The following is a 27,566-nucleotide window of genomic DNA, read 5'->3' on the forward strand; positions in this document are numbered from 1 at the left end:
ACAATAGAACTGCAATTAATGGATCCTTGAGACTGAGCGTAATCCAAATAAGGCACACAGTTTAACAGAGAGATCAGGAATCAAGACAAAGAGAGCCCTGCTTGAAACGACTGTCATTGCAGGGTCAGTTTGTACCCCTAAGGTTGTGCCATCCAAAGAGTGACACCAGTGGCTACATACTGTAGGGAAAATAGACTTCACTGAAATAGTCTAGCCAAGTCACAAAACAAATAAATAAGCAACCACAACAAAAACAAGCTGTGGAGAGGGGAAGCAGTATCCAGAGTTGCTATATAGCTAAAATGTCTAGTTTCCAAGAAAAAGTATGAGATGTGCAAAGAAACAGGGAAAAAAACAGGCAACAGAAACTGCCTTGTGAGAGTGACCAGATGTCAGATTTAACAAAGACTGTAGGATAATCATAATAAATATGTTCAAAGAACTGGGCCAGGCGTGGTGGCTCATGCCTGTAATCCCAGCATTTTGGGAGGCTGAGGCAGGAGGATCACGAGGTCAGAAGTTCAAGACCAGCCTGGCCGACATGGTGAAACCCCATCTCTACTAAAAATACAAAAATTAGCTGGGCATGTTGGTATGCGCCTGTGGTCCCAGCTGCTCCAGCGGCTGAGGCAGGAGAATCACTTGAACCCAGGAGGCAGAGGTTGCAGTGAGCCGCGATTGCACCACTGTACTACAGCCTGGGCAACAGAGCAAGACTTCATCTCAAAAAAAAAAAAAACCAAATAAATAAATATCTTCAAAGAATTGAAGGGAAACCATACTTAAAGAGGTAAAGAAAGATGTGAAGATGATGTCTTATCAAATAGAGAATATTGATAAAGAGGTAGAAACTAGTTTTAAAAAAGGCCCAAATGGAAATTCTGAAGTTTAAAAGTAGGATAACCGAAATGCAAAATTCATTAGGCTGGGTACCGTGGCTCATGCCTGAATCTCAGTGCTTTGAGAGGTGGAGGCAGGAGAATTGCTTAAGCCCAGGAGTTCAAGACCAGCCTGGGCACGTAGTGAGACCCTATCTCTACAAAAAATTTTAAACACTTAGGCCAGGCACAGTGGCTCATGCCTGTAATCCCAGCACTTTGGGAGGCTGAGGCAGGCAGATCACTTGGGATCAGGAGTTTGAGATCAGCCTGGCCAACATGGTGAAATCTCGTCTCTACTAAAAATATAAAAATTAGCTGGGCGTGGCGGCACACGCCTGTAATCCCGGCTATTTGGAAGGCTAAGGCAGGAGAATCGCTTGAACCCAGTAGGCGGAGGTTGCAGTGAGCCGAGATCGCACCACTGTACTCCAGCCTGGACGAGGGAGTAAGACTCCATCTCAAAAAAAAATAATAATAATTAAGTTTAGCTGGGCATGGTGGCACACACCTGTGATCCCAGCTACTCAGGAGGCTGAGGTGGGAGGATTGCTTGAGTCCAAGAGGTTGAGGTTGCAGCAAGCCATGATCATGCCAGTGCACTTCAGGTGGGCAAGAAAGCAAGACCCTTTCTCAAAGGAAGAAGAAAACTTCATTAAAGGGGCTCAATAGTAGATTTGAGCTGGCAGAAGAAACGATCAGTGAACATGAAAATAGATTGAAAGAGATTCGGTCAGGCACAGTGGCTCATGCCTGTAATCCCAGCATTTTGGGAGGCTGAGGCAGGCGGATCACGAGGTCAGGAGATCGAGACCATCCTGGCTAACATGGTGAAACCCCGTCTCTACTAAATATAAAAAAAAAAAATTAGCCAGATGTGGTGGCGGGCACCTGTAGTCCCAGCTACTCGGGAGGCTGAGGCAGGAGAATGGTGTGAACCTGGGAGGCAGAGGTTGCAGTGAGCTGAGATTGTGCCACTGCACTCCAGCCTGGGCGACAGAGTGAGATTCCATCTCAAAAAAAAAAAAAAAAAAAAAAAGAGATTATATAACCCAACAGACAGAGAGAAAATATAATGAAGAGAAATGAACAAAGCCTCAGAAATGTGGGACACCTTTAACTGTATCAGTGTACATGTAATTGGAATATGAGGAGGAGAGTAGAAAGAAGTGGAAAAATATTTAATGAAATAATAGATAAAAACTTCCAAATGTGTTGAAAAACACTACACATCCAGGAAACTCAGTAAACTCCAGGTAGGAAAGAGATCCACATCTAGACACATAATAAAAATGCTAAAAGTTAATGATAAGGAGAAAGTCTTGAAAGCAGCAAGAGAAAAATGACTTATCACATACAAGGGAACCTCTGTAAGCTTAACAGTGGACTTCTCATCAGAAACAATGGAGAACACATCACAACCAGAAGGCAGTAGGATGACACATTCAAAGTGCTGAAAGAAAACTGGGAACTGGCCAGGTGTGGTGGCTCACGCCTGTAATCCCAGCACTTTGAGAGGCCGAGGCGGGTGGATCACGAGGTCAGGATATTGAGACCATCCTGGCTAACACGGTGAAACCCTGTCTCTACTAAAAAATACAAAAAATTAGCCGGGCATGGTGGCGGGCACCTGTAGTCCCAGCTACTCGGGATGCTGAGGCAGGAGAATGGCATGAACCGGGAGGCGTAGCTTGCAGTGAGCCGAGATTGCGCCACTGCACTCCAACCTGGGCAACAGAGAGAGACTCTGTCTCAAAAAAAGAAAAAGGAAAAAAGAAAACTGTCAACCAAGAATCTTACATCTCATGAAACTAACTTTAGAAAATGAAGATAAAAACAAAATTTATTGCTAGCAGGCAGACTTGCCTTACAATAAGTACTAAAAGAAATTCTTCAGGCTATAAGCAAGTAAACCCAAATAGAATTTCAAATCCACATGAAAAGACAAAGAGCACTAGTAAAGATGATTATGTAATTATAAAAGGCAGTATAAATGCATATTTCTTCTTCTCAACTGATTTAAAAAACAACTGTATAAAATAATATGTATAAAATTATATTTTAGGCCTATAACCTGTAGAAGTATATTTGATAATTATAGCATAAAGGAGATAGATGGGATCAAAGTTGTGTTAGAATAAGAAAATGATACCAGATCACAACTCAAACCTACAGGAACAAATGAGGGAAGCCATAAGTGGTAAATTTTGTATAAGAGGGGGCTAGGCACAGTGACTCACACCTGTAATCCCAGCTCTTTGGGAGGCCGAGGTGGGCAGATCACTTGATGTCAGGAGTTTGAGACCAGCCTGACCAACATGGTGAAACTCCGTCTCTACTAAAAATACAAAAATTAGCGTGGTGTGGTGGCACATGCCTGTGATCGCAGCTACTCAGGAGGCTGAGGCACAAAAATTATTAGAATTCAGGAGGCAGAGGCTGCAGTGAGCCAAGATCATGCCACTGCACTCCAGCCTGGGCAACAGAGCAAGCCTCTGTCTTTAAAAAAAAAAAAAACTGCTGGGCACTGTAGCTCTCACCTGTAATCCCAGCTACTCAGGAGGCTGAGGTGGGAGGATCACTTGAGGCTAGGAGTTCAAGGCTGGCCTGGGCAACGTAGTGAGATTTAATCCCTAAAAGAAATTTGTAAAATTACCCAGACATGGTGGTATGTGCCTGTAGTCCCACCTACTCGAGAGGCTAAAGTGGGGGATCACTTGAGGCCAAGAGTTCAAGACTGCAGTCAGCTATGATCATGCCACTGCATTCCAGCCTGAGTGACAAGAGTGAGACCCTGCCTCCAAAAATTAATAAAGCTATAAATATATATATTTGTTATCTTTTTCAGCTTCTTTAATAGATATAACATTATATAAAGTTCTAACAAAGTAGTATTGGGTTTATAACATATACATGTGATATGTATAACAATAACTGCACAAAAGGGGAGAAGAATAGAGCTGTGTAAGGGTAAACCTTCTGTATCTTACTGGAGTTAGTATAAATCTGAAGTAGATTCTGATAAGATGTATATGGTAAGCCCTAGAGGGACCATTAAGAAAATAACTCAAAAAATGTAGTGAAAAATATAATTAAGGGAATTACACTATAAAAAATATTGACAAAATGCAAACGAAAATAGGAAAGGAGTATTAGAATAACAAAAAAGACATGAGACTTATAGAAAACTAAAAAAGACGAACATAAATCCAGCTATAACAGTAACATTAAATGTGAATGGATTGAGCAAAAGCAGATATTTTTGAGTTTTGATTTATTTATTTTTTATAGAGGTGGAATCTCACTCTATTTCCTGGGCTGATCCCGAACTCCTGGGCTCAAGCAGTCCTCCCACCTTGGCTTCTCAAAGTGCTGGGGTTACAGGCATGAGCCACTGCACCCAGCCAAAAGCAGAAATTTTTTAGACTGGATTTAAAAAACAAGATCGAACTATATGCTCTCTTGAGATGGAGTCTTGCTCTGTTGCCCAGGCTGGAGTGCAGTGGCATGATCTTGGCTCACTGCAACCTCTGCCTCCCAGGTTCAAGCGATTCTCCTGCCTCAGCCTCCTGAGTCGCTGGGATTACAGGTGGGCGCCACCACGCCTGGCTAATTTTTTTGTATTTTTAGTAGAGACAGGGTTTCACCATGTTGGTCAGGCTGGTCTCAAACTCCTGACCTCATGATCTGCCCACCTCGGCCTCCCAAAGTGCTGGGATTACAGGCGTGAGCCACCGCACCAGGCCATGGAGACAATCTTTATAGTCAAAGATACAATGAGGCTGAAAGTTAAAGAATAGAAAAAGTACACCATGTAAACAGTAGCCGTAAGAGACCCCAGGTGATCCCCATAGGGTCCTGGAAACAGGACTTGTCCTAAACCTAGTTTAGCAGCATGGATGCAGGCACCACCAGACATTCACAGAGCTCTAGTCAGTCAGACTGTGGATCATGGCTTCTGATTATTTATAATCCCCAGATGACTTTCAGAGTCGACAGCATTCCACTAAAGTCATCCGTGGCTACAGTTTTAAGGAGATTCAAGTCTACACTGGAGATGTGGGGCCTGAGGAAAAAGAAGATTTATTCTGTGTTTTTGTTATTTGTTTTGAAACAGGGTCTTGCTCTGTCACCTAGACTGGAGTTCAGTGGTGCGATCACAGTTCACTGTAGCCTCAACGTCTCGTGCTCAGGAGATTTTCCCATCTCAGACTCCTGAGTAGCTAGGACTGTAGGCCTGCATCACCACTCCTGGCTAATTTCTTGTTTTTGTGCTTTTTTTTTTTTTTTTTTTTTTTTGGTAGACACAGGGTTTCACCATGTTCCCAGGTGATCTCGAACTCCTGGGGTCAAGCGATCCTCCCACTTCAGCCTCTCAAAGTGCTGGAATTATAGGCATGAGCCACCACACTTGGCCTTTTTTTGACTTAGGCAAAACCTCGTATACTTTAAAGCATATTCCAGTGTCTAAGCTGGGCCCTGAAGTTGTCAGAAAAGGCCCAGTCTGCCAGATGAAGGGAAGACAGGGAAGAAGCATTGACTGCATACTTCCCTCAACTCTGATTCTGGAGTTGCAGGGCATGGAGGGGAAGACCAGGGTGGCTAGCAAATTTGGGAGTATGAAAATGAGTAGTTGCAATTTTCATTTCCAGCTCTTTTCGTTTTTTATTAAAGATTTCATTCATACCTGTGAAAAGCTCTGCCATGAAGGAGACTGTGGACCATGCTCTCGCACATCAGTTATTTCCTGCAGATGCTCTTTCAGAACAAAGGTAAATCCTAAACAATGCTAGAGTTGTTGCCATCAATGTTTTCTTTAAAATGGTGATTATGGGAGGGGAGGAATCAAAATAACCTCAGTAGATTAGGTATGGGAAGTGGTTGTGGCACTCAAGGTCCAGAGGCCTATAGTGGGATAAGGCAAATATACAGATCACTCTACCAAATACAGGTGTGATAGTCTGAAAAGGGGAACAGTAGCACTGTTGCAAGGAGTCAGCCAACTAAGAAGTTAGAGGAAACACAGTCCATATGACCACCCACTTGTGGCACCAACTTTTGATACCAATTGAAAGTTCAGTGGTCCCTAAGACCACCTGCGAGGCTTGATAATTTGATAAAAGGACTCACTGAACTTGCTGGTGGTTACACTCATGGTTAGAGGTTTACTACAAGGAGGTTACAGTTTTATTACAAGGAAAAGGATACAGATTAAATCAGCCAAGGGAAGAAGTCTGTAGGACAGAGTCCAAAAAAGTACCAAAGGTGGAACTTGATGTGTCCTTTCCTGTGGAGTCAGGAAAGTATTACTCTCTCCGCGTCAGTGTGTGCCAGCATACATGGAATATTGCCAACCAGGAAAGTTCACCCAGGCCTGTGTGTTCAGTTTTTGTTGGTGCTCTATTGTGCAGTCATAGTTGACTGCCCATGTGGCTAATCTCAGTCTCCAGTCTCTCCCGAGGTCTGCCGATACCATGTGACCCAAAACCCCTGCCCTAAAACTATCCAGTGTGGACAGCCTGCTCCTAAATCACGTAATTGGACTATCCAGTGACTCAAGACTCCAGGCAAACAATGACACTTCTATCAGGCATGGCATTCCACTAGGCTTAGAGATTACCTCTCAGAAGCCAAGTACAAAGGCCAGACTCTCTTTAAGTAAGGTTTAATTCTTCACTGTATATCTGTTTTGTCAGTTTCTACTTTCTGGTGAAAGCCTGGATGGTTTTTATTTTTTTATTTTTAATTTTATTTATTTATTTATTTTGAGACAGAGTCTCACTCCATCACCCAGGATGGAGTGCAGAGGCGCAGTCTTGGCTCACTGCAGCCTCCACCTCCCAGATTCAAGTGATTCGTATGCCTTAGCCTCTGGAGTAGCTGGAATTACAGGTGCATGCCATCACACCCGGCTAATTTTTGTATTTTTAGTAGAGACGGGATTTTGCCATGTTGGCCAGGCTGGTCTCAAACTCCTGACCTCAAGTGATCCTCCTGCCTCAGCCTCCCAAAGTGCTGGGATTACAGGTGTGTGCCACCACTCCTGGCTAATTTTTGTATTTTTAGTAGAGGTGGGGTTTCACCATGTTGGCCAGGCTGGTCTTGAACTCCTGACCTCAGGTAATCTACCCGCCTCAGCCTCCCAAAATGCTGGGATTACAGACGTGAGCCACTGTGCCCAGCCTACGTTGGATAGTTTTCATCAGACTTTATGTTATAAAAAGTCTTCGGGTGATTCAGCTTGGGGAACACACTGAGTGTTGATTTATCCTGCTCTTTGACCTACCTAGTCATTTCAGTGTATATCAACATTTGTCCCAGTAGAGTACAAGCCAGGGTGGAGACAGAATTGTGAACCGTTGGTTCTGTTAAACACAATGCAGGGTCTGGCAGCATCTGACTTGCAAATAATTCTGAGGATATAGTCCATAAATGGGAAGCTAGTTTAATAGGAAAACTTCAGAAAAAAGGGAAAAGTAGTATAATTTACATGTTACAAAAGTTGTGTAATCATATATGGGTTTTTTCCTGAAAGAGATTACAATATATATAGGATAACAGAGGCATTTTTGAATGTCAGGTATGGGACCACTTTTGTACTTTGCAAATACTGTATTAAAGACTGTGAGATGCTGTGATTTGGCAATCATAAATTTAGTAATGCCCAGAGATGCTCTTTGTGATCTGTGTGACTGAAAATTGTAAGCAGGGTTGGGACATGTAAGCTGGAAGTGGCTGCTGTCAGTTTTCTTCATTCTCCCACAATCCCTCTTTCTATCTCTACGTTTTCTTGCTTCTCATTGACTCTTTGTCCTCACTCCCTCTAATAGTGGACTCCATGGCAGTGAGTGTATTCTTGAAAAGCTATGTGTAAGTTGAATTTTTGCAAGTAGAAGTCCTTAAATTGTAGGAGGAGGTCACTGTCAATACAAACTCTGTTAAACCTGTTTGACAAAGTAAAAAAAAACTCTTCAAAAAGCTGATAATTGGCTGGGCGTGGTGGCTCACGCCTGTAATCCCAGCACTTTGGGAGGCTGAGGTGGGCGGATCACGAGGTCAGGAGATTGAGACCATGGTGAAACCCCGTCTCTACTAAAAATACAAAAAATCAGCCGGGCACAGTGGTGGGCGCCTGTAGTCCCAGCTACTCGGGAGGCTGAGGCAGGAGAATGGTGTGAACCCAGGAGGCGGAGCTTGCAGTGAACCGAGATTGCACCACTGTGCTCCAGCCTGGGCAACAGAGCAAGACTGTCTCAAAAAAATAAAAATAAAAAAAATAAGCTGATAATTATCACCTCATTGTTTAACTAGATTTTTCATGAATATGGATTTTCCATGACATGGTTTTTGTAATGGAATGGGCTTTTCCACAGAAGTGAGTTTTCTAGATAAATAAAACATTTCTTAAAACTTCAAAGGTTGTTTTCATTTCATCACTTTGGTGGGATTCTGATAAATGTATGCTGTGTCTGTGTCTTCATAAAGCATGCTATATTTAAGTCTTTATGGTAATTCATGTGCAGGAATTTATGGGAGTTCTGCCTTTCCTGACATTTGTAGATAACCACTCCTGCATATCATTTCTTCCGTATAATCCAGTGTTCACTGATGGGAGCATTAACTCAGTTGCATGAGTCACTTTTGCTTTATATCTGTAGAGAGCATATAGGGAACTTTTTCATATCATCAATCCCAGACAGCTCATTTTTTATCTGAAATGTATATTTTCCAGCCAAGAACCTTTTATTACTTAGACCTCTTCACATCTGTTATCAACTTCAGTAGCTGCTTTTTTTTTTTTTTTTTTCAGGATAATTTTTACGAAGAGGGGACTTTTAAAGTCATTTTTCTCATTTCTGAGTACATGGCAACCTGTAAATGACATCAAAGCCAAAATCAGATGTAGAAGCCGGGCAGCTAGCCAGACTCATTTCTACCCCAAGTGACTGACTTGCTTCCCACACACCATCATCACTACACACGATTTTTAGGATCATGCCTCAGCAAAATTACATGATAGACCTTTTAGACCACTCACATGTAGTGGAAACCAAACTTCAGAGGCCAAACCAAAGATCCTGCTTTATTTCACTTTGCTATAGTTTTGTGATATTATCAGGTGTGCTCTGAAGTGTGTAGAGCCATTTGTCCCTGCATTAAATGGTACAGATTGTTATCTGTTTTCAATTCTTATATCTACTTTTTATGGCTTTTTCTGTCTGTACCCTTGTTAGGTGATGACTTCTCTTTCCTTTGCATACCTTTAGCAGCCCCTCTTTCTATTCAGATTTTGTAATTATTAGTCTACTGTGAATTTGGAGACCAGACCACAAAAATTGTTAGAATTGTATTTTCATGAAAAGTCTGTAAGCCTGGAGTCCTCTTGTGAGTAAAGCTCATTCATACAGGGATTAGGCTCGCTCCAGACATGGCAAGTGAAGTTGGTGAATAAGTGACTATCAGGGAAGTACGGGATATTTGGGATATTCTTGTTACCTTTGGCATTATATTATAGTTGTATTATTTTAGTTATTCCTAAAGTAGTTACCATTTCTTTTTCTTTTTCCATAGGAGCTTCCATGTACCAGTCTCAAAAGTGAAGGTATGACTGGGGTGGGGCATGAGGGAATTTTTGGGGTGAAAGTGTCGTCACTCTGCATCTTGTTAGGGAGTTGGGTTATGTATTTGTCAAAATTCAGTGAAGGCATACTTAAGATTTGTGGTATAACTTTCACCTCAAAAGGAAAAAAATATAAATTGAATTCTAATTGATGAAATGCTGAAAAATATAAGCTAAGTGCACTCATGTCTACAGCTTGCTTTGACATGCATTAAAAAAGAAAATTAGTGGGTAGGTAGAAGAATGGATATGTATATGAAAAAATATGTTAATGGTAGAATCTAGATATGGGCATATGGATGTTCACTGTAAAATGGTTTGAACTTTTTTTCTTTTTTCTTTTGAGACGGAGTCTTGCTCTGTTTCCCAGGCCAGAGTGCAGTGGCGCGATCTCGGCTCACTGCAACCTCCACCTCCCAGGTTCAAGTGATTCCCCTGCCTCAGCCTCCCAAGTAGCTGGGATTACAGGTGCCCACCACTACACCTGGCTGATTTTTGTATTTTTGGTAGAGACGGGGTTTCACTGTGTTGGCCAGGCTGGTCTCTAACTCCTGACCTCAAGTGATCCACCCGCCTCGGCCTCCCAAAGTGCTGGGATTACAGGCGTGAGTCACCACACCCGGCCTCGATTCCTGTTTTTATAACCGACACATACTGTTGTTGAAGCCATTTTAAAACCTTTTTGGAAAAGTGATGGAAGATAAGGATATGCAAAATAAAAGGTCTTACTGTAGTCAGAAAGAAAGCTGTATTGGTTAGGAAGCTTCTGGATGCAGGTAACAAAACCCAAGAAAAAGTGACTTTTACGATAAGGGTGTTTACTGCCACACCTGATAGGAACTCTGGAGGCAGAACAAGTCCGAGATTGGTTAATTTTAGCTCAGTGATTTTGAAGACTTCAATTCGGCTTCTCTGTGGTTTTCTTGATTTTCTCCTCGTGGGTATGTTAGCTGCTGCAGCTTCACACATTGGGTCTCTGCCCAACAACATCTAAACAAAATCCATGAGGAGAGTGTTGTTCTTCTTTTCCTATGTAAGAGCAAGGAAAACAGTCCTGAAAGGTTCTCAATACACTGTGTCCAATGCTTCTGCCTAAACCTGTCACTAGCAAAGTGAATGGAATTACCATGGTGGGTAAAGGTACACAACATCCACCCCTGGAACTGAGGAGCACACTGGCCCCCAGTTTCTGAACAAAATTAAGGCTGTCTTTGCCTGAAAGAGAAGAGTGGCCGTTTGGGAGGTACCTAGCAATATCTGCCTCAAAACCGTATTTAAACTTTTGGTTCAGTGTGCCATCTGTATCAAGGAAAAAAAGTTTGGTTATTAAAAACATAATTTGGGTCCAAGCCTGGTGGCTAATGCCTGTAATCCCAGCACTTTGGGAGGCCAAGGTGGGCGGATCACCTGAGGTCAGGAGTTCGAGGCCAGCCTAGCCAACGTGGTGAAACCCCATCTCTACTAAAAATATAAAAATTAGCCAAGTATGGTGGCGCACACCTGTAATCCCAGCTACTCAGGAGGCTGAGGCAGGAGAATCACTTGAACTCAGGAGACAGAGGTTGCAGTGAACTGAGATCACACCATTGCACTCCAGCCTGGGTGACAGAGTGAGACTCCGTATCAAAAAAGAAACAAGAAAAACATAATTTGGGCCAGATGCAGTGGCTCACATCTGTAATCCTTATGCTTTGGGAGGCCAGGGCTGGGGGATCACTTAAAGCCAGGAGTTCAAGACCAGCCTGGGCAACATAGTGAGACACTGTCTTTGCAAAAGAATTTTTAAAGTTAGCCAGGCATAGTGGCGTGTGCCCGTAGTCCTAGATACTCGGGAGGCTGAGGCAGAGGATTGCTTGAGTCCAGGAGTTTGAGGTTGCAGTGAGCTGTGATTGTGCCATTGCACTCTAGCCTGGTACAGAGCGAGACCCTATCTCTAAAACAATAAAACAAAATAATAAAAACATAATTTGAAAAAATACAAAATTAATACACTTATGAAGTTTAAAAAAAAACAATATGAAGTGAAAGATGAAAATTTGCCCTCTAATAGTTTGTTAGTTAGGGTTTCAGATCTTTTTCCCTATTCATACAGATATATAAACATGCCAGCATAGTTTTGTTTTTCCCCTAGATTTAGGCTTATACTAAAGATACTGTCTGCAGCTTATTTTCCCTCACTAATATCTCAAAGACGTATTTCCATGTCAGTATGCATAACTCTTGTTCTTGCAGAGTATTCCATATGTGGATCTGCCTTGTCATAGTTCACCATGGCCCTTTTGGTGGTCATTTAGGTTGTCTCCAGTTTTTCCCCGTTATTAATAAGCAGGAACCGGCCTGTCCCACTTTTTATAACTTTATGATGCAAAATTTCAACCATACGTGAAAGTGGAGAAACTGGTATAATGAATCCCCACGTACCTATGACCTGTCATCATCAGTTGTCAACATTTTACCTCTCGTTTTCATCCATCCCTCCTTCCCTACATTTTATTTATGCTGAAGTACTTTGAAAACAAATCTCAAATATCATTTCACCCATAAATACTTCAGTTGTTAGCCCACTTTTTTTTTAGTTGAAATTCACATAACATAATTAACCATTTTAAATGTACAGTTCAGTGGCACTTAGTTCTTTCACAGTCTAGTTCCAAAATATTTTCTCTGTCTTACATTTTTTTTTCTTCTCTATTTTATCTTTTTTTTTTTTTTTTTTTTTTTTTTTTTGAGATGGAGTTTTGCTCTTGTTGCCCAGGCTGGAGTGCAGTGGTGCAATCTCGGCTCACCGCAACCTCCACCTCCTGGGCTCAAGCAATTCTCCTGTCTTAGCCTCCTGAGTAGCTGGAATTACAGGCACCCACCACCATGCCTGGCTAATTTTTTTGTATTTTTAGTAGAGACGGGGTTTCACCATGTTGCCCAGGCTGGTCTCGAACTCCTGGCCTCATGTAATCCACCTGCCTCAGCCTCCCAAAGTGCTGGGATTACAGGCATGAGCCACCGTGCCCAACCTTTTTTTAAATTTTATTTTAAAAATATGTTGAGACAGGGTCTCACTTTGTTGACCAGGCTGGTCTTGAATGCTTGGTCTCAAGTGATCCTCCCATGTTGGCCTCCCAAAGTGCTGGGGAAAAACATTTTCGTCACCCTGAAGGGAAGCCCTGTATTAATTAAGCATTTACTCCCCACTCAGTCCTCCCCCAGGTAACCACTGATCTGCTTTCTATCTGTATGGATTTACTATTTTCGAATACTTCATCTAAATGGAGTCACAATATATATTCTTTTGTGCCCTGCTTCTTTCACTTAGCATGTTTTCTAAGTTTATCATACTGTAGTATATATCAGCACTTCATTCCTTTTTATGATTGAATAATAATTCATTTTATGAATATACATTTTATCCATTCACTGGTTGATGGATATTAGAATTGTTTCTACTTTTTGGCTATTGTGAATAGTGCTGTTATGAACATTTGTATACAAGTTTTTGTTCCAATACCTATTTTCATTTCTTTGGGGTATATACCTAGGAGTAGAATTGCTGGATCCAATGGTAATCTTGTGTTTAATTTTTTTTGAAAAACTGCCATTCTGTTTTCCACAGTGGCTACACCATTTTATATTCCTACCATCAATGTATGAGGTTTTCATTTTCTCCACATCCTTGCCAATACTTGTTATTTTCTGGGTTTTTTTGGTTTTTGTTTTTGTTTTTGTTTTTTTGAGATGGAGTCTCACTCTGTTGCCCAGGCTGGAGTGCTGTGGCGCTATCTCAGCTCACTGCAAACTCTGCCTCCCAGGTTCAAGTGATTCACCTGCCTCAGCCTCCCGAGTAGCTGGGATTACAGGTGCCCGCCACCGCGCCCGGCTAATTTTTGTATTTTTAGTAGAGACGGGGTTTTACCATGTTGGTCAGGCTGGTCTCGAACTCCTGACCTCGTGATCCGCCTGCCTCAGCCTCTCAAAGTGCTGGGATTACAGGCGTGAGCCACCGCATTGGCCATTTTTGGGGCTTTTTAAATCATAGCCATCCTAGTGAAGTGATATATCACTACCACATGATGTGATGTCTCTGCTATCTCAATGTTGGGTTTTAAAATCTATTTATTGTTTAAGACAGGGTCTCTCTCTGTCACCTTGACTGGAGTGCAGTGGCAGACCACAGCTCACTGCAGCCTTGATCTCCTGGGCTCCAGTGGTCCTTCCACACGAGCCTCCCAAATAGCTGGGACCACAGGCATGTGCCACCATGCCCTTTGCTTAATTAACTTTTAATTAAGTTTTAAAAACTTAATTTTTAAAAGTTTTTGCAGGGCTGGGCGCAGTAGCTCACGCCTGTAATCCCAGCACTTTGGGAGGCCAAGGCAGGCGGATCACTTGAGGTCAGGAGTTCAAGACTAGCCTGGCCAACAAGGTGAAACCCCGTCTCTACTAAAAATACAAAAAATTAGCCAGCATGGTGGCAGGCACCTGTAATCCCAGCTACTCGGGAGGCTGAGGCAAGAGAATCGCTTGAACCCAGGAGGCGGAGGTTGCAGTGAGCAAATTTTGGTAGAGACAGGGTCTCATTGTGTTGGCCAGGCTGGTCTCAAATTCCTGGGCTCGAGCAATCCTCCTGCCCTAGCCACACTTAAATTTTCGATAGAAACATACACTCAGCCAGCCTTCCATATCCATGGGTTCCATATCCATGGATTCAACCAACCACAGATTGAAAATATTCAAAGAAACAAATTACATCTGTACTGAACATGTACAAAATTTTTTCTCATCATTTTCTAAACAATACAGTATGACAACTATCTATATAGCATTTACATTATATTTGGTGTTATAAGTAATCTAGAGAAGATTTGAAGTATAAGGGAGGGTGTGCATAGGTTATATGCAAATATTATACCATTTTGTATAAGAGACTTCAATATCTGTGGATTTTGATATCCAAGGGAGGTCCTGGAATCAGTCCCCCATGGACTCCAAAAGTTTGTACACCCATCTACTAAGATGAGCATGGCTTTTCCTCCACACCTTAAACACTACCGTTGCTATTTTTTTTATTTTTTGACAGTTTTAAAGGTGAAAATTGATATTTTAATATGCATTTTCAGCTGGGCAGAGTGGGTTACACCTGTAAACCCAACATTTGGAAGGCCAAGATGGGAGGCTCATTTGAGCGCAGGAATTCGAGGTTACAGTGAGCTATGTTAATGCTACTGCACTCCAGCCTGGGTGACAGAAAGAGATCCTGTCTCTTTAAAACAAAACAAAACAAAACAAAAACTGATGGCCGGGCATGGTGGCTCACACCTGTAATCCCAGCACTTTGGGAGGTCAAAGCAGGTGAATCACCTGAGGTCAGGAGTTCAAGACCAGCCTGGCCAACATGGCAAAACCCTGTCTCTACTGAAAATACAAAAATTAGCCGGGCATGGTGGCACACACCTATAATCCCAGCTACTCAGGAGGCTGAGGCAGGAGAATTGCTTGAACCTGGGAGGTGGAGGTTGCAGTGAGCCAAGATTGCGCCACTGCACTCCAGCCTGGGCAGCAGAGTGAGACCCTGTCTCAGAAAAAAAAAAAAAGAAAGCAAAAAGGCCAGGCGTGGTGGCTCACACCTGTAATCTCAGCACGTTGGGAGGCCATGGGAGGTGGATCACCTGAGATCAGGAGTTCAATACCAGCTGGGACAACATGGTGAAACCCTGCCTCTACTAAAAATACAAAAATTAGCTGGGTGTGGTGGCAGGCACCTGTAAGCCCAGCTACTTGGGAGGCTGAGGCATGAGAATCACTTGAACCTGAGAGGTGGATGTTGCAGTGAGCCGAGATCACACCACTGCACTCCAGCCTGGGCGACAGAGGAAGACTCCATCTCAAAAAACAAAACAAAACAAAAAAAACTGCATTTACGTTATTAGAATTGTATTATTACTATTGTATTCTTTGAGCCTATAGTTACTCAAATATTTGTTGAATGAATGTTCATATCCTTTGTCTGGTTTTTTTTTCTTTTTAATTTGCCACAGCAGATGCTACATTTATGTGTGACAAGCGGTGTAACAAGAAACGGTTGTGTGGACGGCATAAATGTAATGAGATATGCTGTGTGGTAAGTGGACTTATTAGGCATAATCAGATTCCATTCATCCAGGTGCTGGGCTTCTGGAAGCCTGAGCCATGTGGAGAATGCAGCCCGGATTTAAAAGTCACTGGGACAGGCCCCTAAGCAGCAGTCAGAGAGCTCTCATAGTCCCCATAACCTCTCCGCAAAGAGACAGACTGGGCCTTTTTAGCCTCACCCAGGTCAAGAAGTCAGCCAGTGGTATCTGGTAGCAACACAGAGGAAGAGAAAGAGGTAAGAGAAGGTCTCACACCCCAGAGCCCAAGACCCCTAGATGAGCACACAGTCTTCTGCAGAAGATTGCGTGTTGTCCCAACACAAACTGGCCTGGACTTAGCAACTCAGGCTTCAGGTTTCATGTACTGCTTAGGTCAGGTCAGTAGGAAAAATTATTAGGACATTTTTTAAAAAGATTTTTTAAAATAAAATATTTATTTAAAATATTTGCTTTTATGGAACTTATTAAATCACTAGCTGGCTATTTGTACTCTGTTATCTCATATACTCATATATAAAAAATATAACATATACGTATGTTATATATGACATGATAACATGTATATATAAATGTGTATGTATGTATTAGTCCATTTTCACACTGTCAATAAAGACATACCCAAGACTAGGCAAGTTACAAAAGAAAGAGGATTAATGGATCTACAGTTCCAAGTGGCTGGGGAGGCCTCACAATCATGGTGGAAGGCAAGGAAGAGCAAGTCACTTCTCACATGGATAGCAGCAGGCAGAGAAAGAGAGTTTGTCCAGGAAACGGCCTTAGAAAGCCATCAGATCTCATGAGACTTATTCACTATCATGAGAACAGCACAAGAAAGACCTGCCCCCACGATTCAGTTACCTCCCACCAGGTCCCTCCCACAACATGTGGGAAGTCAAGATGAGATTTGGGTGGGGACACAGCCAAACTATATCATTCTGCCCCTGGCCCCTCCCAAATTTCATGTCCTCACATTTCAAAACCAATCATGCCTTTCCAACTGTCCCCCAAAGTCTTAACTCATTTCAGCATTAACTCAAAAGTCTACAGTCCAAAGTCTCATCCAAGACAAGGCAAGTCGCTTTGCCTATGAGCCTGTAAATTCAAAAGCAAATTAGTTACTTCCTAGGTCCAATGGGGGTACAGGCATTGGGTATATACAGCCATTCCAAATGGGAGAAATTGGCCAAAACAAAGGGGCTACAGGCCCCATGCAAGTCCGAAATTCAGTGGGGCAGTCAAATCTTAAAGCTACAAAATGCTGTCCTTTGACTCCATGTCTCACATCTAGGTCACACTGATGCAAGAAGTGGGTTCCCATGGTCTTGGACAGCTCCACCCATGTGGCTTTGCAGTGTACAGCCCCCCTCCGAGCTGCTTTCACAGGCTGTCATTGAGTGTCTGTGGCTTTTCCAGGCACACAGTGCAAGCTGTCAGTGGATCTCCCATTCTGCGGTCTGGAGGACAGTGGCCCTCTTCTCACAGCTCCACTAGGTGGTGCCCCAGTAGGGACTCCGTGTGGGGGCTGCAACCCCACATTTCCCATCTGTACTGCCCTAGCAGAGGTTCTCCACGAGAGCCCCACCCCTGCAGCAAACTTCTGCCTGGACATCCAGGCGTTTCCATACATCTTCTGAAAGCTAGGCAGACGTTTCCAACCTCAGTTATTGATTTCTGTGCATCCGCAGGCTCAGCACCACATGGAAGCTGCCAAGGTTTGGTGCCTGCACTCTGAAGCCATGGCCCAAGCTCTGTGTTGGCCCCTTTCAGCTACAGCCGGAGTGGCTGGGATGCAGGGCACCAAGTCCCGAGGCTGCATACAGCAGGGGGACCCTGGGGCCAGCCCACAAAACCATTTTTTCCTCCTGAGCCTCCAGGCCTGTCATGGAAGGGGCTGCCATGAAGACCTCTGATGTGCTCTGGAGACATTTTCCCCATTGTCTTGGGGTTTTACGTTTGGCTCCTTGTCACTTATGCAAATTTCTGCAGCCAGCTTGATTTTCTTCTCAGAAAATAGGATTTTCTTTTCTGTCACATTGTCAGGCTGCAAATTTTCCAAACTTTTATGCTCTGTTTCCCTTTTAAAACTGAGTGCCTTTAACAGCACCCAAGTCACCTCTTGAATGCTTTGCTACTTAGAAATTTCTTCCACCAGATACCCTTAATCATCTTTCTCAAGTTCAAAGTTCCACAGATCTCTAGGGTAGGGGCAAAATGTTGCCACTGTCTTTGATAAACAACAAGAGTCACCTTTGCTCCAGTTCCCAACAAGTTCCTCATCTCCATCTGAGACCACCTCAGCCTGGACATTATTGTCCATATCATTATCAGCATTTTGGGCAAAGCCATTCAGCAAGTCTCTAGGAAGTTCCAAACTTTCCCACGTTCTCCTGTCTTCTTCTGAGCCCTCCAGACTGTTCCAACATCTGCCTGTTACCCAGTTCCAAAGTCACTTCCACATTTTCGGGTATCTTTTCAGCAGTGCCCCACTCTACTGGTACCAGTTTACTGTATTAGTCTGTTTTCACACTGCTGATAGAGACATATCCAAGACTGGGCAAGTTACAAAAGAAAGAGTTTTAATGGACTTACAGTTCCAAGTGGCTGGGGAGGCCTCACAATCATGGTGGGAGGCAAGGAGGAGCAAGTCACATCTTAACATCGATGGCAGCAGGCAGAGAGAGAGAGCTTGTGCAGGGAAACTCGGCCTTATAAAGCCATTAGATCTCATGAGACTTATTCACTATCATGAGAACAGCACGGGAAAGACCTCCCCCACCATGATTTAGTTAACTCCTACCGGGTCCTTCCTACAACATGTGGGAATTCAAGATAAGATTTGGGTGGAGACACAGCCAAACTGTATCAGTGTATATATATATACATAAACAAGGTAACACAGTACCAATAGCAAGGTAGTACGTGTGTATGTATGTATATAGCATACATAATTATTTTTTAAATTTATATATTTAAGTGAAGAGTGATGAATTGTGCAAGTATTATAAACTAGTGTTAGAAGGCTTAAAGACTTCCTCTTATTATAAAAAAATTTGCAGCCAGGCATTGTGGCTCACACCTGTAATTCCACTTTTGGAGGCCGAGGTGGGTGGATCTTGCCTGATCCAAGGAATTCAAGGCCAGCCTTGGCAACATGGTAAAACCCCATCTCTGCCAAAAATACAAAAATTAGCCAGTTTCATAACCCGGTCTCTAAATAAATAAATAGATTTAAATGTAAAAATAAGGCTGGATGCAGTGGCTCATGCCTGTAATCCCAGCACTTTGGGAGGCAAAGGCGGGCAGATCACTTGAGGTCAGGAGTTCCAGACCAGCCTGGCCAACATGGTGAACCCTGTCTCTACTAGAAATACAAAACTTACCTGGACATTGTTGTGGGCACCTGTAATCCCAGCTACTCAGGAGGCTGAGGTAGGAGAATTGCTTGAACCCAGGAGGTGGAGGTTGCAGTGAGCCGAGATCGCACCACCACACTCCAGCCTGGGCAACAGAGTGAGACCCTGTCTCTGTCTCTCTCTCTCACACACACACACACACGATGTAAAAATAAAATATATTTTTTTAAAATTTCAAACTGGCTCACGCCTGTAACCCCAGCACTTTGGGAGGCCAAGGTGGGCGGATCATGAGGTCAGGAGATCAAGACCATCCTGGTTAACACGGTGAAACCTCGTCTCTACTAAAAATACAAAAAAATTAGCCAGGCATGGTGGTGGGTGCCTGTAGTCCCAGCTACTCAGGAGGCTGAGGCAGGAGAATGGTGTGAACCTGGGAGGTGGAGCTTGCAGTGAGCCAAGATTGCGCCACTGCACTCCAGCCTGGGCGACAGAGCAAGACTCCATCTCAAAAAATATATATGTATATATCAAATATATGCAGAAGCAGAGAGACTGCTAGTATAGAGAGTCCCATATACACAACATCCAGTTTCAGTATTGATCACCTCATGACAAATTTTGTTTTATCTTCATCCCCACCTACTCTCCCTTCTGTGGCTATTTTGAAGGTATTTCCAGACATCATTTTATCCATAAATGTGTAGAGCTTTGTTTTTATTAATCTTGTTGTTATTTATGGAAAAATAAAATGAAGACCATTTTATGAACAAATATAAATCTCTTTTTCCAGGATAAGGAGCACAAGTGTCCTTTGATTTGTGGGAGGAAACTCCGTTGTGGCCTTCATAGGTGTGAAGAACCTTGTCATCGTGGAAACTGCCAGACATGCTGGCAAGCCAGTGAGTGTCTTTACTGTATAGTTTATTAGAAAAGTTTTTTAGAAATTCAGCCATAATATACTTTGAGAGATTGATTTACTTAGAATTGTATGGATTCTTGAACTAAGCCTTCGTATTTCCAATATGTTGAGACTTTTTTTAAAGTTACTTCTAATGCTGTGTTGTAGTCCCTGAATGTGCAAAACCTGGGATATGAGCAGTGATCCTGAGATGGGGCCTAGTTCGTTAATAGATTCCTTCTCTGCTACCTGCCTCATATATGTTATTGACCTAGGTTCTGTTGTCAACAATCTTCTTTCTCTATATTATTAGCAGCAGTTTGCAAACTTTTTGGTTGTAGGGCTCATTTACATTACCAAAAAGTATCCTAAAGAGTTATTTTTATGTGAGTTGTATTTATCTTTATCTACCATATTAGAAATTAAAACTGAGAAATTTAAAAAATAATTGATTAGTATATTTAAGAAGAATAATATACCTCATTGCATGTAATCACAAAAATTTTTTAAATAACTTTTCAAAAAAATAGAATAGTGGATACTTGGTTTAATAGAAGGTAGCTGGATTCTTGTGTCTACTTCTGCATCCAATCTGTCATGATATAGTTGAGGCATATGAAAAAAATCCAGCCTTACACAGATAGTCTTACACAGGAGAAGGGAAGAGTATTTTAAAGATGTTTTCAAATAATTATTGATATTCTTTGAAATTACACCAAAATTCAACCTCATTTTAGAAAGGACTTGACTCAGTGTTTTTATTATCTGTCACAAAAATTTATTGGACTTTCTTGTACTTTGAATGGATCTTTTTACCCGTGCATGATTTTATAACAGCCCACATTGATCATTTGGAAAATAATTCTTCACTGAGTTATGTGATCTTTGAAATGTTGATAAATTTCCTATTATAATATTAAAAACTCAGTCATTAATATAATCTCCAGTCTAGAAATATGTTGGGAAAAGTATTGGGAAGTTGTCAGGGTCATAGTAATAAATGAAACTTCATATCTGTTCATGCCTTTTTCACCAGCTTAGCTTTAATAAAATAAAAGTTTAATAAAATAAAAACCTCTTTTGAAAAAAGTAGCACCCCCAAAATTTCTCCTCTAAAAATACAAGCAAAAATGTGTGTGTTTGTGTGTGTAAGTATGTACTTGCACATCCCAAACTCAGAAAGGATTCTTTTGTTTTACCTGCTGCTCCACCAGGTTTTGATGAATTAACCTGCCATTGTGGTGCATCAGTGATTTACCCTCCAGTTCCCTGTGGTACTAGGCCCCCCGAATGTACCCAAACCTGCGCTAGAGTCCATGAGTGTGACCATCCAGGTGAGTACCAACTTGTCGTCACACTTCAGCCTGCTCACACCGTGTCATTTAGGATCCTGCTGTGTAACTGTCTTCACTGCTCTAAAGTCATGCTGTGATGGCTGCCCCCTGCTCCTGGCTCAGGGGCTGGTTCTCTGAAGGTGGGTCTGTGATCTGGGCCACAGCTTGGAATCACAGTGCCCTCCATTGGTTTACTCTAGGGATGTCAAACACACCTAAAAACGTTGGAAGACTCCCCAGCTGATCTTATCTCTCAAGAACTTTTCTTTCTTTGTGGTCTCCACTTTGGTGCATGTTTTGAAATTTAGCATCTTTTTACAAAATTAAAAGTGACTTTTTTGTTGTTACAGAAGCAATATATATTTATCATATTAAAATTAAGAAAATAGAGGCCAGGGCCAGGCGCAGTGGCTCATACCTGTAATCCCAGCACTTTGGGAGACCAAGGAGGGGCAGATCATGAGGTCAAAAGATTGAGACCATCCTGCCCAACATGGTGAAACCCCGTCTCTACTAAAAATACAAAAATTAGCTGGGCATGGTGGTGCACGCCTGTAGTCCCAGCTACTCGGGAGGCTGAGGCAGGAGAATCACTTGAACCTGGGAGGCAGAGGTTGCAGTAAGCTGAGATCGCACCACTGCACTCCAGCCTGGCGACAGACCAAGACTCTGTCTCAAAAAAGAAAATAGAGGCCAGGCACAGTGGCTCATGCCTGTAATCCTAGCACTATGGGAGGCTGAGATGGGCGGGTCACTTGAGGTCAGGAGTTCGAGACCACTCTGGCCAACATGGTGAAACCATGTCTCTACTAAAAATACAAAAGTTAGCCAGGCATTGTGGCGGGCACCTGTAATCTCAGCTACTCAGGAGGCTGAGGCAGGAGAATTGCTTGAATCCGGGAGGCAGAGGTTGCAGTGAGCCAAGATTGTGCCACTGCACTTCAGCCTGGGCAACAGAGTGAGACTCCATCTCAAAAAAAGAAAAAAAAAAAGAAAAAAAAGGCCAGGTGCAGTGACTCACGCCTGTAATCCCGGCACTTTGGGAAGCTGAGGCAGGTGGATCACCTGAGGTCAGGAGGTTGAGACCAGTCTGGCCAACATGGTAAAACCCTGTCTCTACTAAAAATACAAAACTTAGCCTGGCGTGGTGGTGGACGCCTGTAATCCCAGCTACTTGGGAGGCTGAGGCAAGAGAATCACTTGAACCTGGGAGGCAGAGGTTGCAGTGAGCCGAGACTGTGCCATTGCACTCCAGCCTGGGTGACAGAGTGAGACTCTCTCTCAAAAAAAAAAAAAAAAAAAGAGAGAGAGAGATAAAGTCAAAAGTTTGAAATTAAATAATCTATTATATGTCACCTCCTAAGAATTATACCTTATATGTATTTCTCAGGGTCTTTTGCCATGTGCAAATATATATGTTTGCATTTTTTCCCCAATGTAAAAGTGGGATCCTACTGAACTTAATGCTTTTAACTAGCTTTTTTTCCCGCTCTTATTATTATATTTTTGATCTGTCCCCTTGTAAGTATTTTTTTACAATATAAACTTTTAATTTCAATTGAGTGTCCTGTTACATGGATGGGCCATAACTTATTCAGTCAGTCTTGTGTTGCTGGACATTTTAGTGTTTCCAGTTTTTCTCTGATAAACTGCTCAGATACCAGGCCAACAACCATTTGACATGACTCAGTTTCCGTATCTGTCAAGTCTAGTTGCTGGCTTTTCTCTAGCACCGTACTGGGCCCATCATTTCATTTTACCAAATACCAGAGGCAAACCTGAAGTAATTTAGGGGACCAGATTTGATACCCACAGTTAGTCTGGCAGTATGATTCAGACTTAAAACTAGAAAACCAGCTCTTGATTTTTTAAGTTAATGGAGTAAAACAGAACTTAACAAATTCTTCATTAAGTGGAATGTTCCCTCCTTCCTTGGGGATCTTAGGATAGCCCTCGCAGCGTAGTTTGCAAGCCCCTCCTGTGGCATTCATACCAGCATGAAGTACATGCCCAGGCCAGTCCCCACCCATTCCCTCCTTTACACTTACCTGCAGGTGAAGTCCAAATGCTGCTGGGCAAGGTCCATAGTAAGAACTTCACCATTTGTGAATTGTGTTGTTTTAGCCTATTTTGTTCCCCATTCATTTCCATTTTCTTAAGTGTTTATTGTATTTCTAACATGGTGTCAGACACAGAGGGAACTTCAGAGGAAGAGAAAAATACCCTGTGACCTTGAGGTTCTTACATTCTCCCTGAGAGGAGGAGGACAGTAGTTCAATACACATGATACAACCACCCTTCACATGAAGATGGGCTAAATAATGTGGCAGCAACCCATCTGCATAGGAACTGAGACACCAGGAAGTGTGAGGGAGCTCAGACTAGAGTGTGGTCAGCCAAGGAAAGGTTCATTGTAGGAGGTGAGTTTTGATGAACCTCCGCTTATAGGCAGTAATGAAATTGGAAGGAGTCAGCAGAAGCATTTTAGATGGAATTAATAGCAAAGATATCTGAGCAGAAGTGAGCAGTTGGCTGTTAAAGTAGGGCCAAAAGAATGACGTTAGTAGAATTGGATGGACCATATGGCTGTGCTGCAAGAGATGAGATGGGAAAGCTGCCTTCTCTGCTTCTGTTTTGGCATGTCTCTTCCGCCTTGGTTGGGTTTCTTTTTCTCACTCATGCTTGTCCTTCAACACTTTAACATAAAGCAAGGTACTTTTTACTTTCCTGTGACCGTTTTTCAAAAGTACTCCCAGTTTCTGAATTTAAAAGTTTCATGCCGTATGCCACTTATATGATGTATAATGGTTTACATGGCTTTATTTAGAAAGTATTCCTAAAGTTACCTTTCTCTTTCTGCAGTATATCATTCTTGTCATAGTGAGGAGAAGTGTCCCCCTTGCACTTTCCTAACTCAGAAGTGGTGCATGGGCAAGCATGAGGTAAGTTTTCTCTCTCAAGTGCTCATTGTTCCAGGCAGAGGTTCATGATTTTATTACTTAAGAATTGTTAGTCTCATCGTTTGTCAAAGTAAATACACTCAGAAGTAGAAGCTTTCCATTGCTTAAAAATTTTTTCTTAAGATATAATTTGCATACAACAGAATTTACCCTTTTTATTGTACAGATCCATGAGTTTTAGCAAAAGCATACATACCATCAAACCACTACCACAATCAAGATGTAGAACAGTTCAGTCACCCCCAAATATCCTTCATGCCCCTGTATACTCAATGTCCCCTACTTCCAGCTTCTGAAAACCAATGTTGTCTGTTCCAATCATTTTACTTTAAAATACCAAATTTTTTTTTTAATAACCTCCTTATTCCTGCAAGAATGGCAATAATCAAAAAATAATAGATGTTGGCATGGATGTGGTGAAAAGGGAACACTTTTACACTGCTGGTGGGAATGTAAACTAGTACAACCACTGTGGAAAACTGTGGAGATTCCTTAAAGAACTAAAAGTAGATTTACCGTTTGATCCAGCAGTCCCACTACTGGGCGTCTACCCAGAAGAAAAGAAGTCATTATATGAAAAAGATACCTGCACACGCATGTTTATAGCAGCACAATTCACAATTGCAAAAATGTGGAACCAGCCCAACTGCCCATCAGTCAACAAGTGGATAAAGAAATTGTGGTGTATCTATACGTACCATGGAATACTACTCAGCCAGGAACGAAATAATGGCATTCACAGCAACCTGGATGGATTTGGAGACCATTATTCTAAGTGAAGTAACTCAGGAATGGAAAACCAAACGTCGTATGTTCTCAATTATAAGAGGGAGCTAAGCTATGAGGACGCAAAGCCATGAGAATGATACAATGGACTTTGGGGACTTTGGGGAAAGGATGGGAGGCGGGTGAGGGATAAAAAACTACACACTGGGTCCAAGCATGGTGGCTCATGCCTATAATCCCAGCACTTTGGGAGGCCAAGGCAGGTAGATTATGAGGTCGGGAGTTCGAAACCAACCTGGCCAACATGGTGAGACCCCCCCCATCTCTACTAAAATAATTAGCCGGGCCTGGTGGCGCATCCCTGTAATCCCAGCTACTTGGGAGGCTGAGGCAGGAGAATTGCTTGAACTCAGGAGGCGGATGTTGCAGTGAGCCAAGATCGCACCACTGCACTCCAGCCTGGGCAACAGAGCAAGACTCCGTCTCGAAAAAAAAAATAAATTTTAAAAACTACACATTGGGTACAATGTACACTCCTCGGGTGATGGGTGCACCAAAATCTCAAAAATCACTACTAAGGAACTTATCCATGTAACCAAACACCACCTGTTCCCCAAGAACTATTGAAATAAGAAAAAAGAAAAAAAAAATCACTGATTGCAGGTCACCGTAACAGATATAATAATGAAAAAGTCTGAGATGTTGCGAGAATTACCAAAATGTGATGCAGACACGAAATGAGCATGTGCTGTTGGAAAAGTGGAACAGATAGACTTGCTGGACACAGGGTTGCCACAAAGTTTCAATTTGTAAAAAATGTGATATCTATGAAATGCAATAAAGTGAAGTCCAATAAGAAATGCATATTTATTGTACAGTTGAGAAGATTTAATTCTGCTACTGAGAAAGAAATACTCTACCATTCTGGCATATAAACCACCAGACGTGGTACACATTTTTCCTTGCTGTGGTTAAGATGATGCTGTTTGCTACATTCCAACTGTCCTATACCAAAAAAAAAAAAGATATTGTTTTGTAACCTGCTTTTTTTGCATCATGACGTATTGGCCAACATTTCATGAAACTCTTGACATCTATAACAACATGCCATATTCTTTTATCTTCATGGATGTATATTCCTCCACTGATTTCCTGTGGGTGGTTCTCAAGTCCTTGGTATTTATTCTTTTCTATATGTCTCACCTTTTCCAGTTTATCCATTCTAAAACATCAATGTGTTATCTTCGTATTGATGGCTTATTAAGACTTCATTCAACAGATATCGAGTATGAGTACCTACTATGTGCTAGGTAACAGGCTAGGTTTGGGTGCTTTGGAAGTGAACGAGACTAACTAACCCTTGCCCTTATGAAGCCTTCACTTTGGGTCAGGAGGCAGGCGTGAAAACAGACAATAGCAGTAATGCGGGAAATACAGAGGGCTAAGGAGGATGGAAGGGCTCTCCAGGTGTTCTGGAAGAATTAACATCCTAAAGGATAGTGAGAAGAAAGTAATGTGGAGAGGATGACAGGGCAGAGCATAGGCAAAAATTATCCCCTTTGCCCTGGTAGTAGAATGGGTAAGTGTTTCATGATTGAGAATTACATTCTACTAAAATGTGGATTCCAGTGCGATGGGAAATATGTATGTCCTAGATGTTGGAGGTCTCTTCAGGGGGAGAAGTTGTGTGTCACTGCAGTAGAAGTATATCCCTCATTTCGAGGGTTCAAGACTAGCCTTTGGTCCTACGAGAGTAAAATTTCAGCAGCTTTTTCCTATGGTGAGGAAGCCTGGAAACAGGCCATTTTTCAAGAAAAAAAAAATGAATTGGGGGTTCCATGCCCTGTTGTCTCTTAATTTTTTAAAGGACAGGACTGCCTGAAGCTGTGGAGACCATGAGTTGGGAGACATGAGGAGAGTTAAGTATTTAATTACAGAAAACAGCCTCTTAGCCTGGGCAACCTAGTGGGATCCTGACTCTACAAATAATACAAAAATTAGCTGGGTTTAGTGGCATGCCTGTACTCCCAGCTACTTGGAAGGCTAAGGCAGGAGGATCACTTGAACTCAGGAGTTCAAGGCTGCAGTGAGACACGATCGTGCCACTGCCCTCCAGCCTAGGCAACAGAGCAAGATTCTGCCTCAAAAAAAGCAAAACAGGCCAGGCGTGGTGGCTCATGCCTGTAATCCCAACACTTTGATAGGCTGAGGCAAGTGGATCACCTGAGGTCAGCAGTTGGAGACCAGCCTGGCCAACATAGTGAAACCCTGTCTCTACTAAAAATACAAAAATTAGCTGGGCATGGTGGCACACACCTGTAGTCCCAGCTACTTGGGAGGCTGAGGTAGGAGAATCACTTGAACCCAGGAGGTGGAGGTTGCAGTGAGCTGAGATGGCGCCACCGCACTCCAGCCTGGGCGACAGAGCGAGACTCCATCTCAAAAAAAAAAAAGCAAAATAAAACGAAAAAATGGCCCTGCCATCAGTCTCAGAACCCTGGGCTAAGGTTGCCCTCCACCCCGCATCTATAAGAATTAGTCTATTGACTCTGCTTTAGCAGTTCAGAAAGGGGGGAAAAGATCATCTGCCCCTGCCAGTTAGTCATAGCATTTTCAAGCACTCCCTAGTTACCTAGTTACATTCGTTTGTTGTCACTTTGGAAAGTTTATGT

The 27,566-nt window shown here is 42.5% G+C and overlaps 1 protein-coding gene across 6 annotated transcripts in view; it reads left to right on the top strand.

Moving 5' to 3' along the window:
- The window catches only part of NFX1 (nuclear transcription factor, X-box binding 1), an 83,681-nt gene that overhangs the window by 35,524 nt on the left and 20,591 nt on the right, over positions 1 to 27,566 (top strand). For 3 of the 6 annotated variants that reach the window (XR_008668682.2, XM_055351735.2, XM_019033437.4), the window contains exons 10-15: positions 5,553 to 5,650; positions 9,450 to 9,480; positions 15,528 to 15,610; positions 19,767 to 19,875; positions 21,089 to 21,208; positions 24,071 to 24,150. Coding sequence is in view for 4 of the 6 variants with exons in the window: in XM_055351735.2 (XP_055207710.1) it covers positions 5,553 to 5,650; positions 9,450 to 9,480; positions 15,528 to 15,610; positions 19,767 to 19,875; positions 21,089 to 21,208; positions 24,071 to 24,150 (521 nt within the window). In the remaining 2 variants the exon portion in view is untranslated. Of the gene's footprint in view, positions 1 to 5,552; positions 5,651 to 9,449; positions 9,481 to 15,527; positions 15,611 to 19,766; positions 19,876 to 21,088; positions 21,209 to 24,070; positions 24,151 to 24,696; positions 25,759 to 27,566 lie in introns of those variants that run through there. The other 3 variants (XR_010130176.1, XM_004047926.5, XM_004047927.5) reach the window with 2 other exon arrangements.

Source organism: Gorilla gorilla, chromosome 13 (assembly GCF_029281585.2).
Source record: "Gorilla gorilla gorilla isolate KB3781 chromosome 13, NHGRI_mGorGor1-v2.1_pri, whole genome shotgun sequence".
Lineage (NCBI taxonomy): Eukaryota > Metazoa > Chordata > Mammalia > Primates > Hominidae > Gorilla > Gorilla gorilla.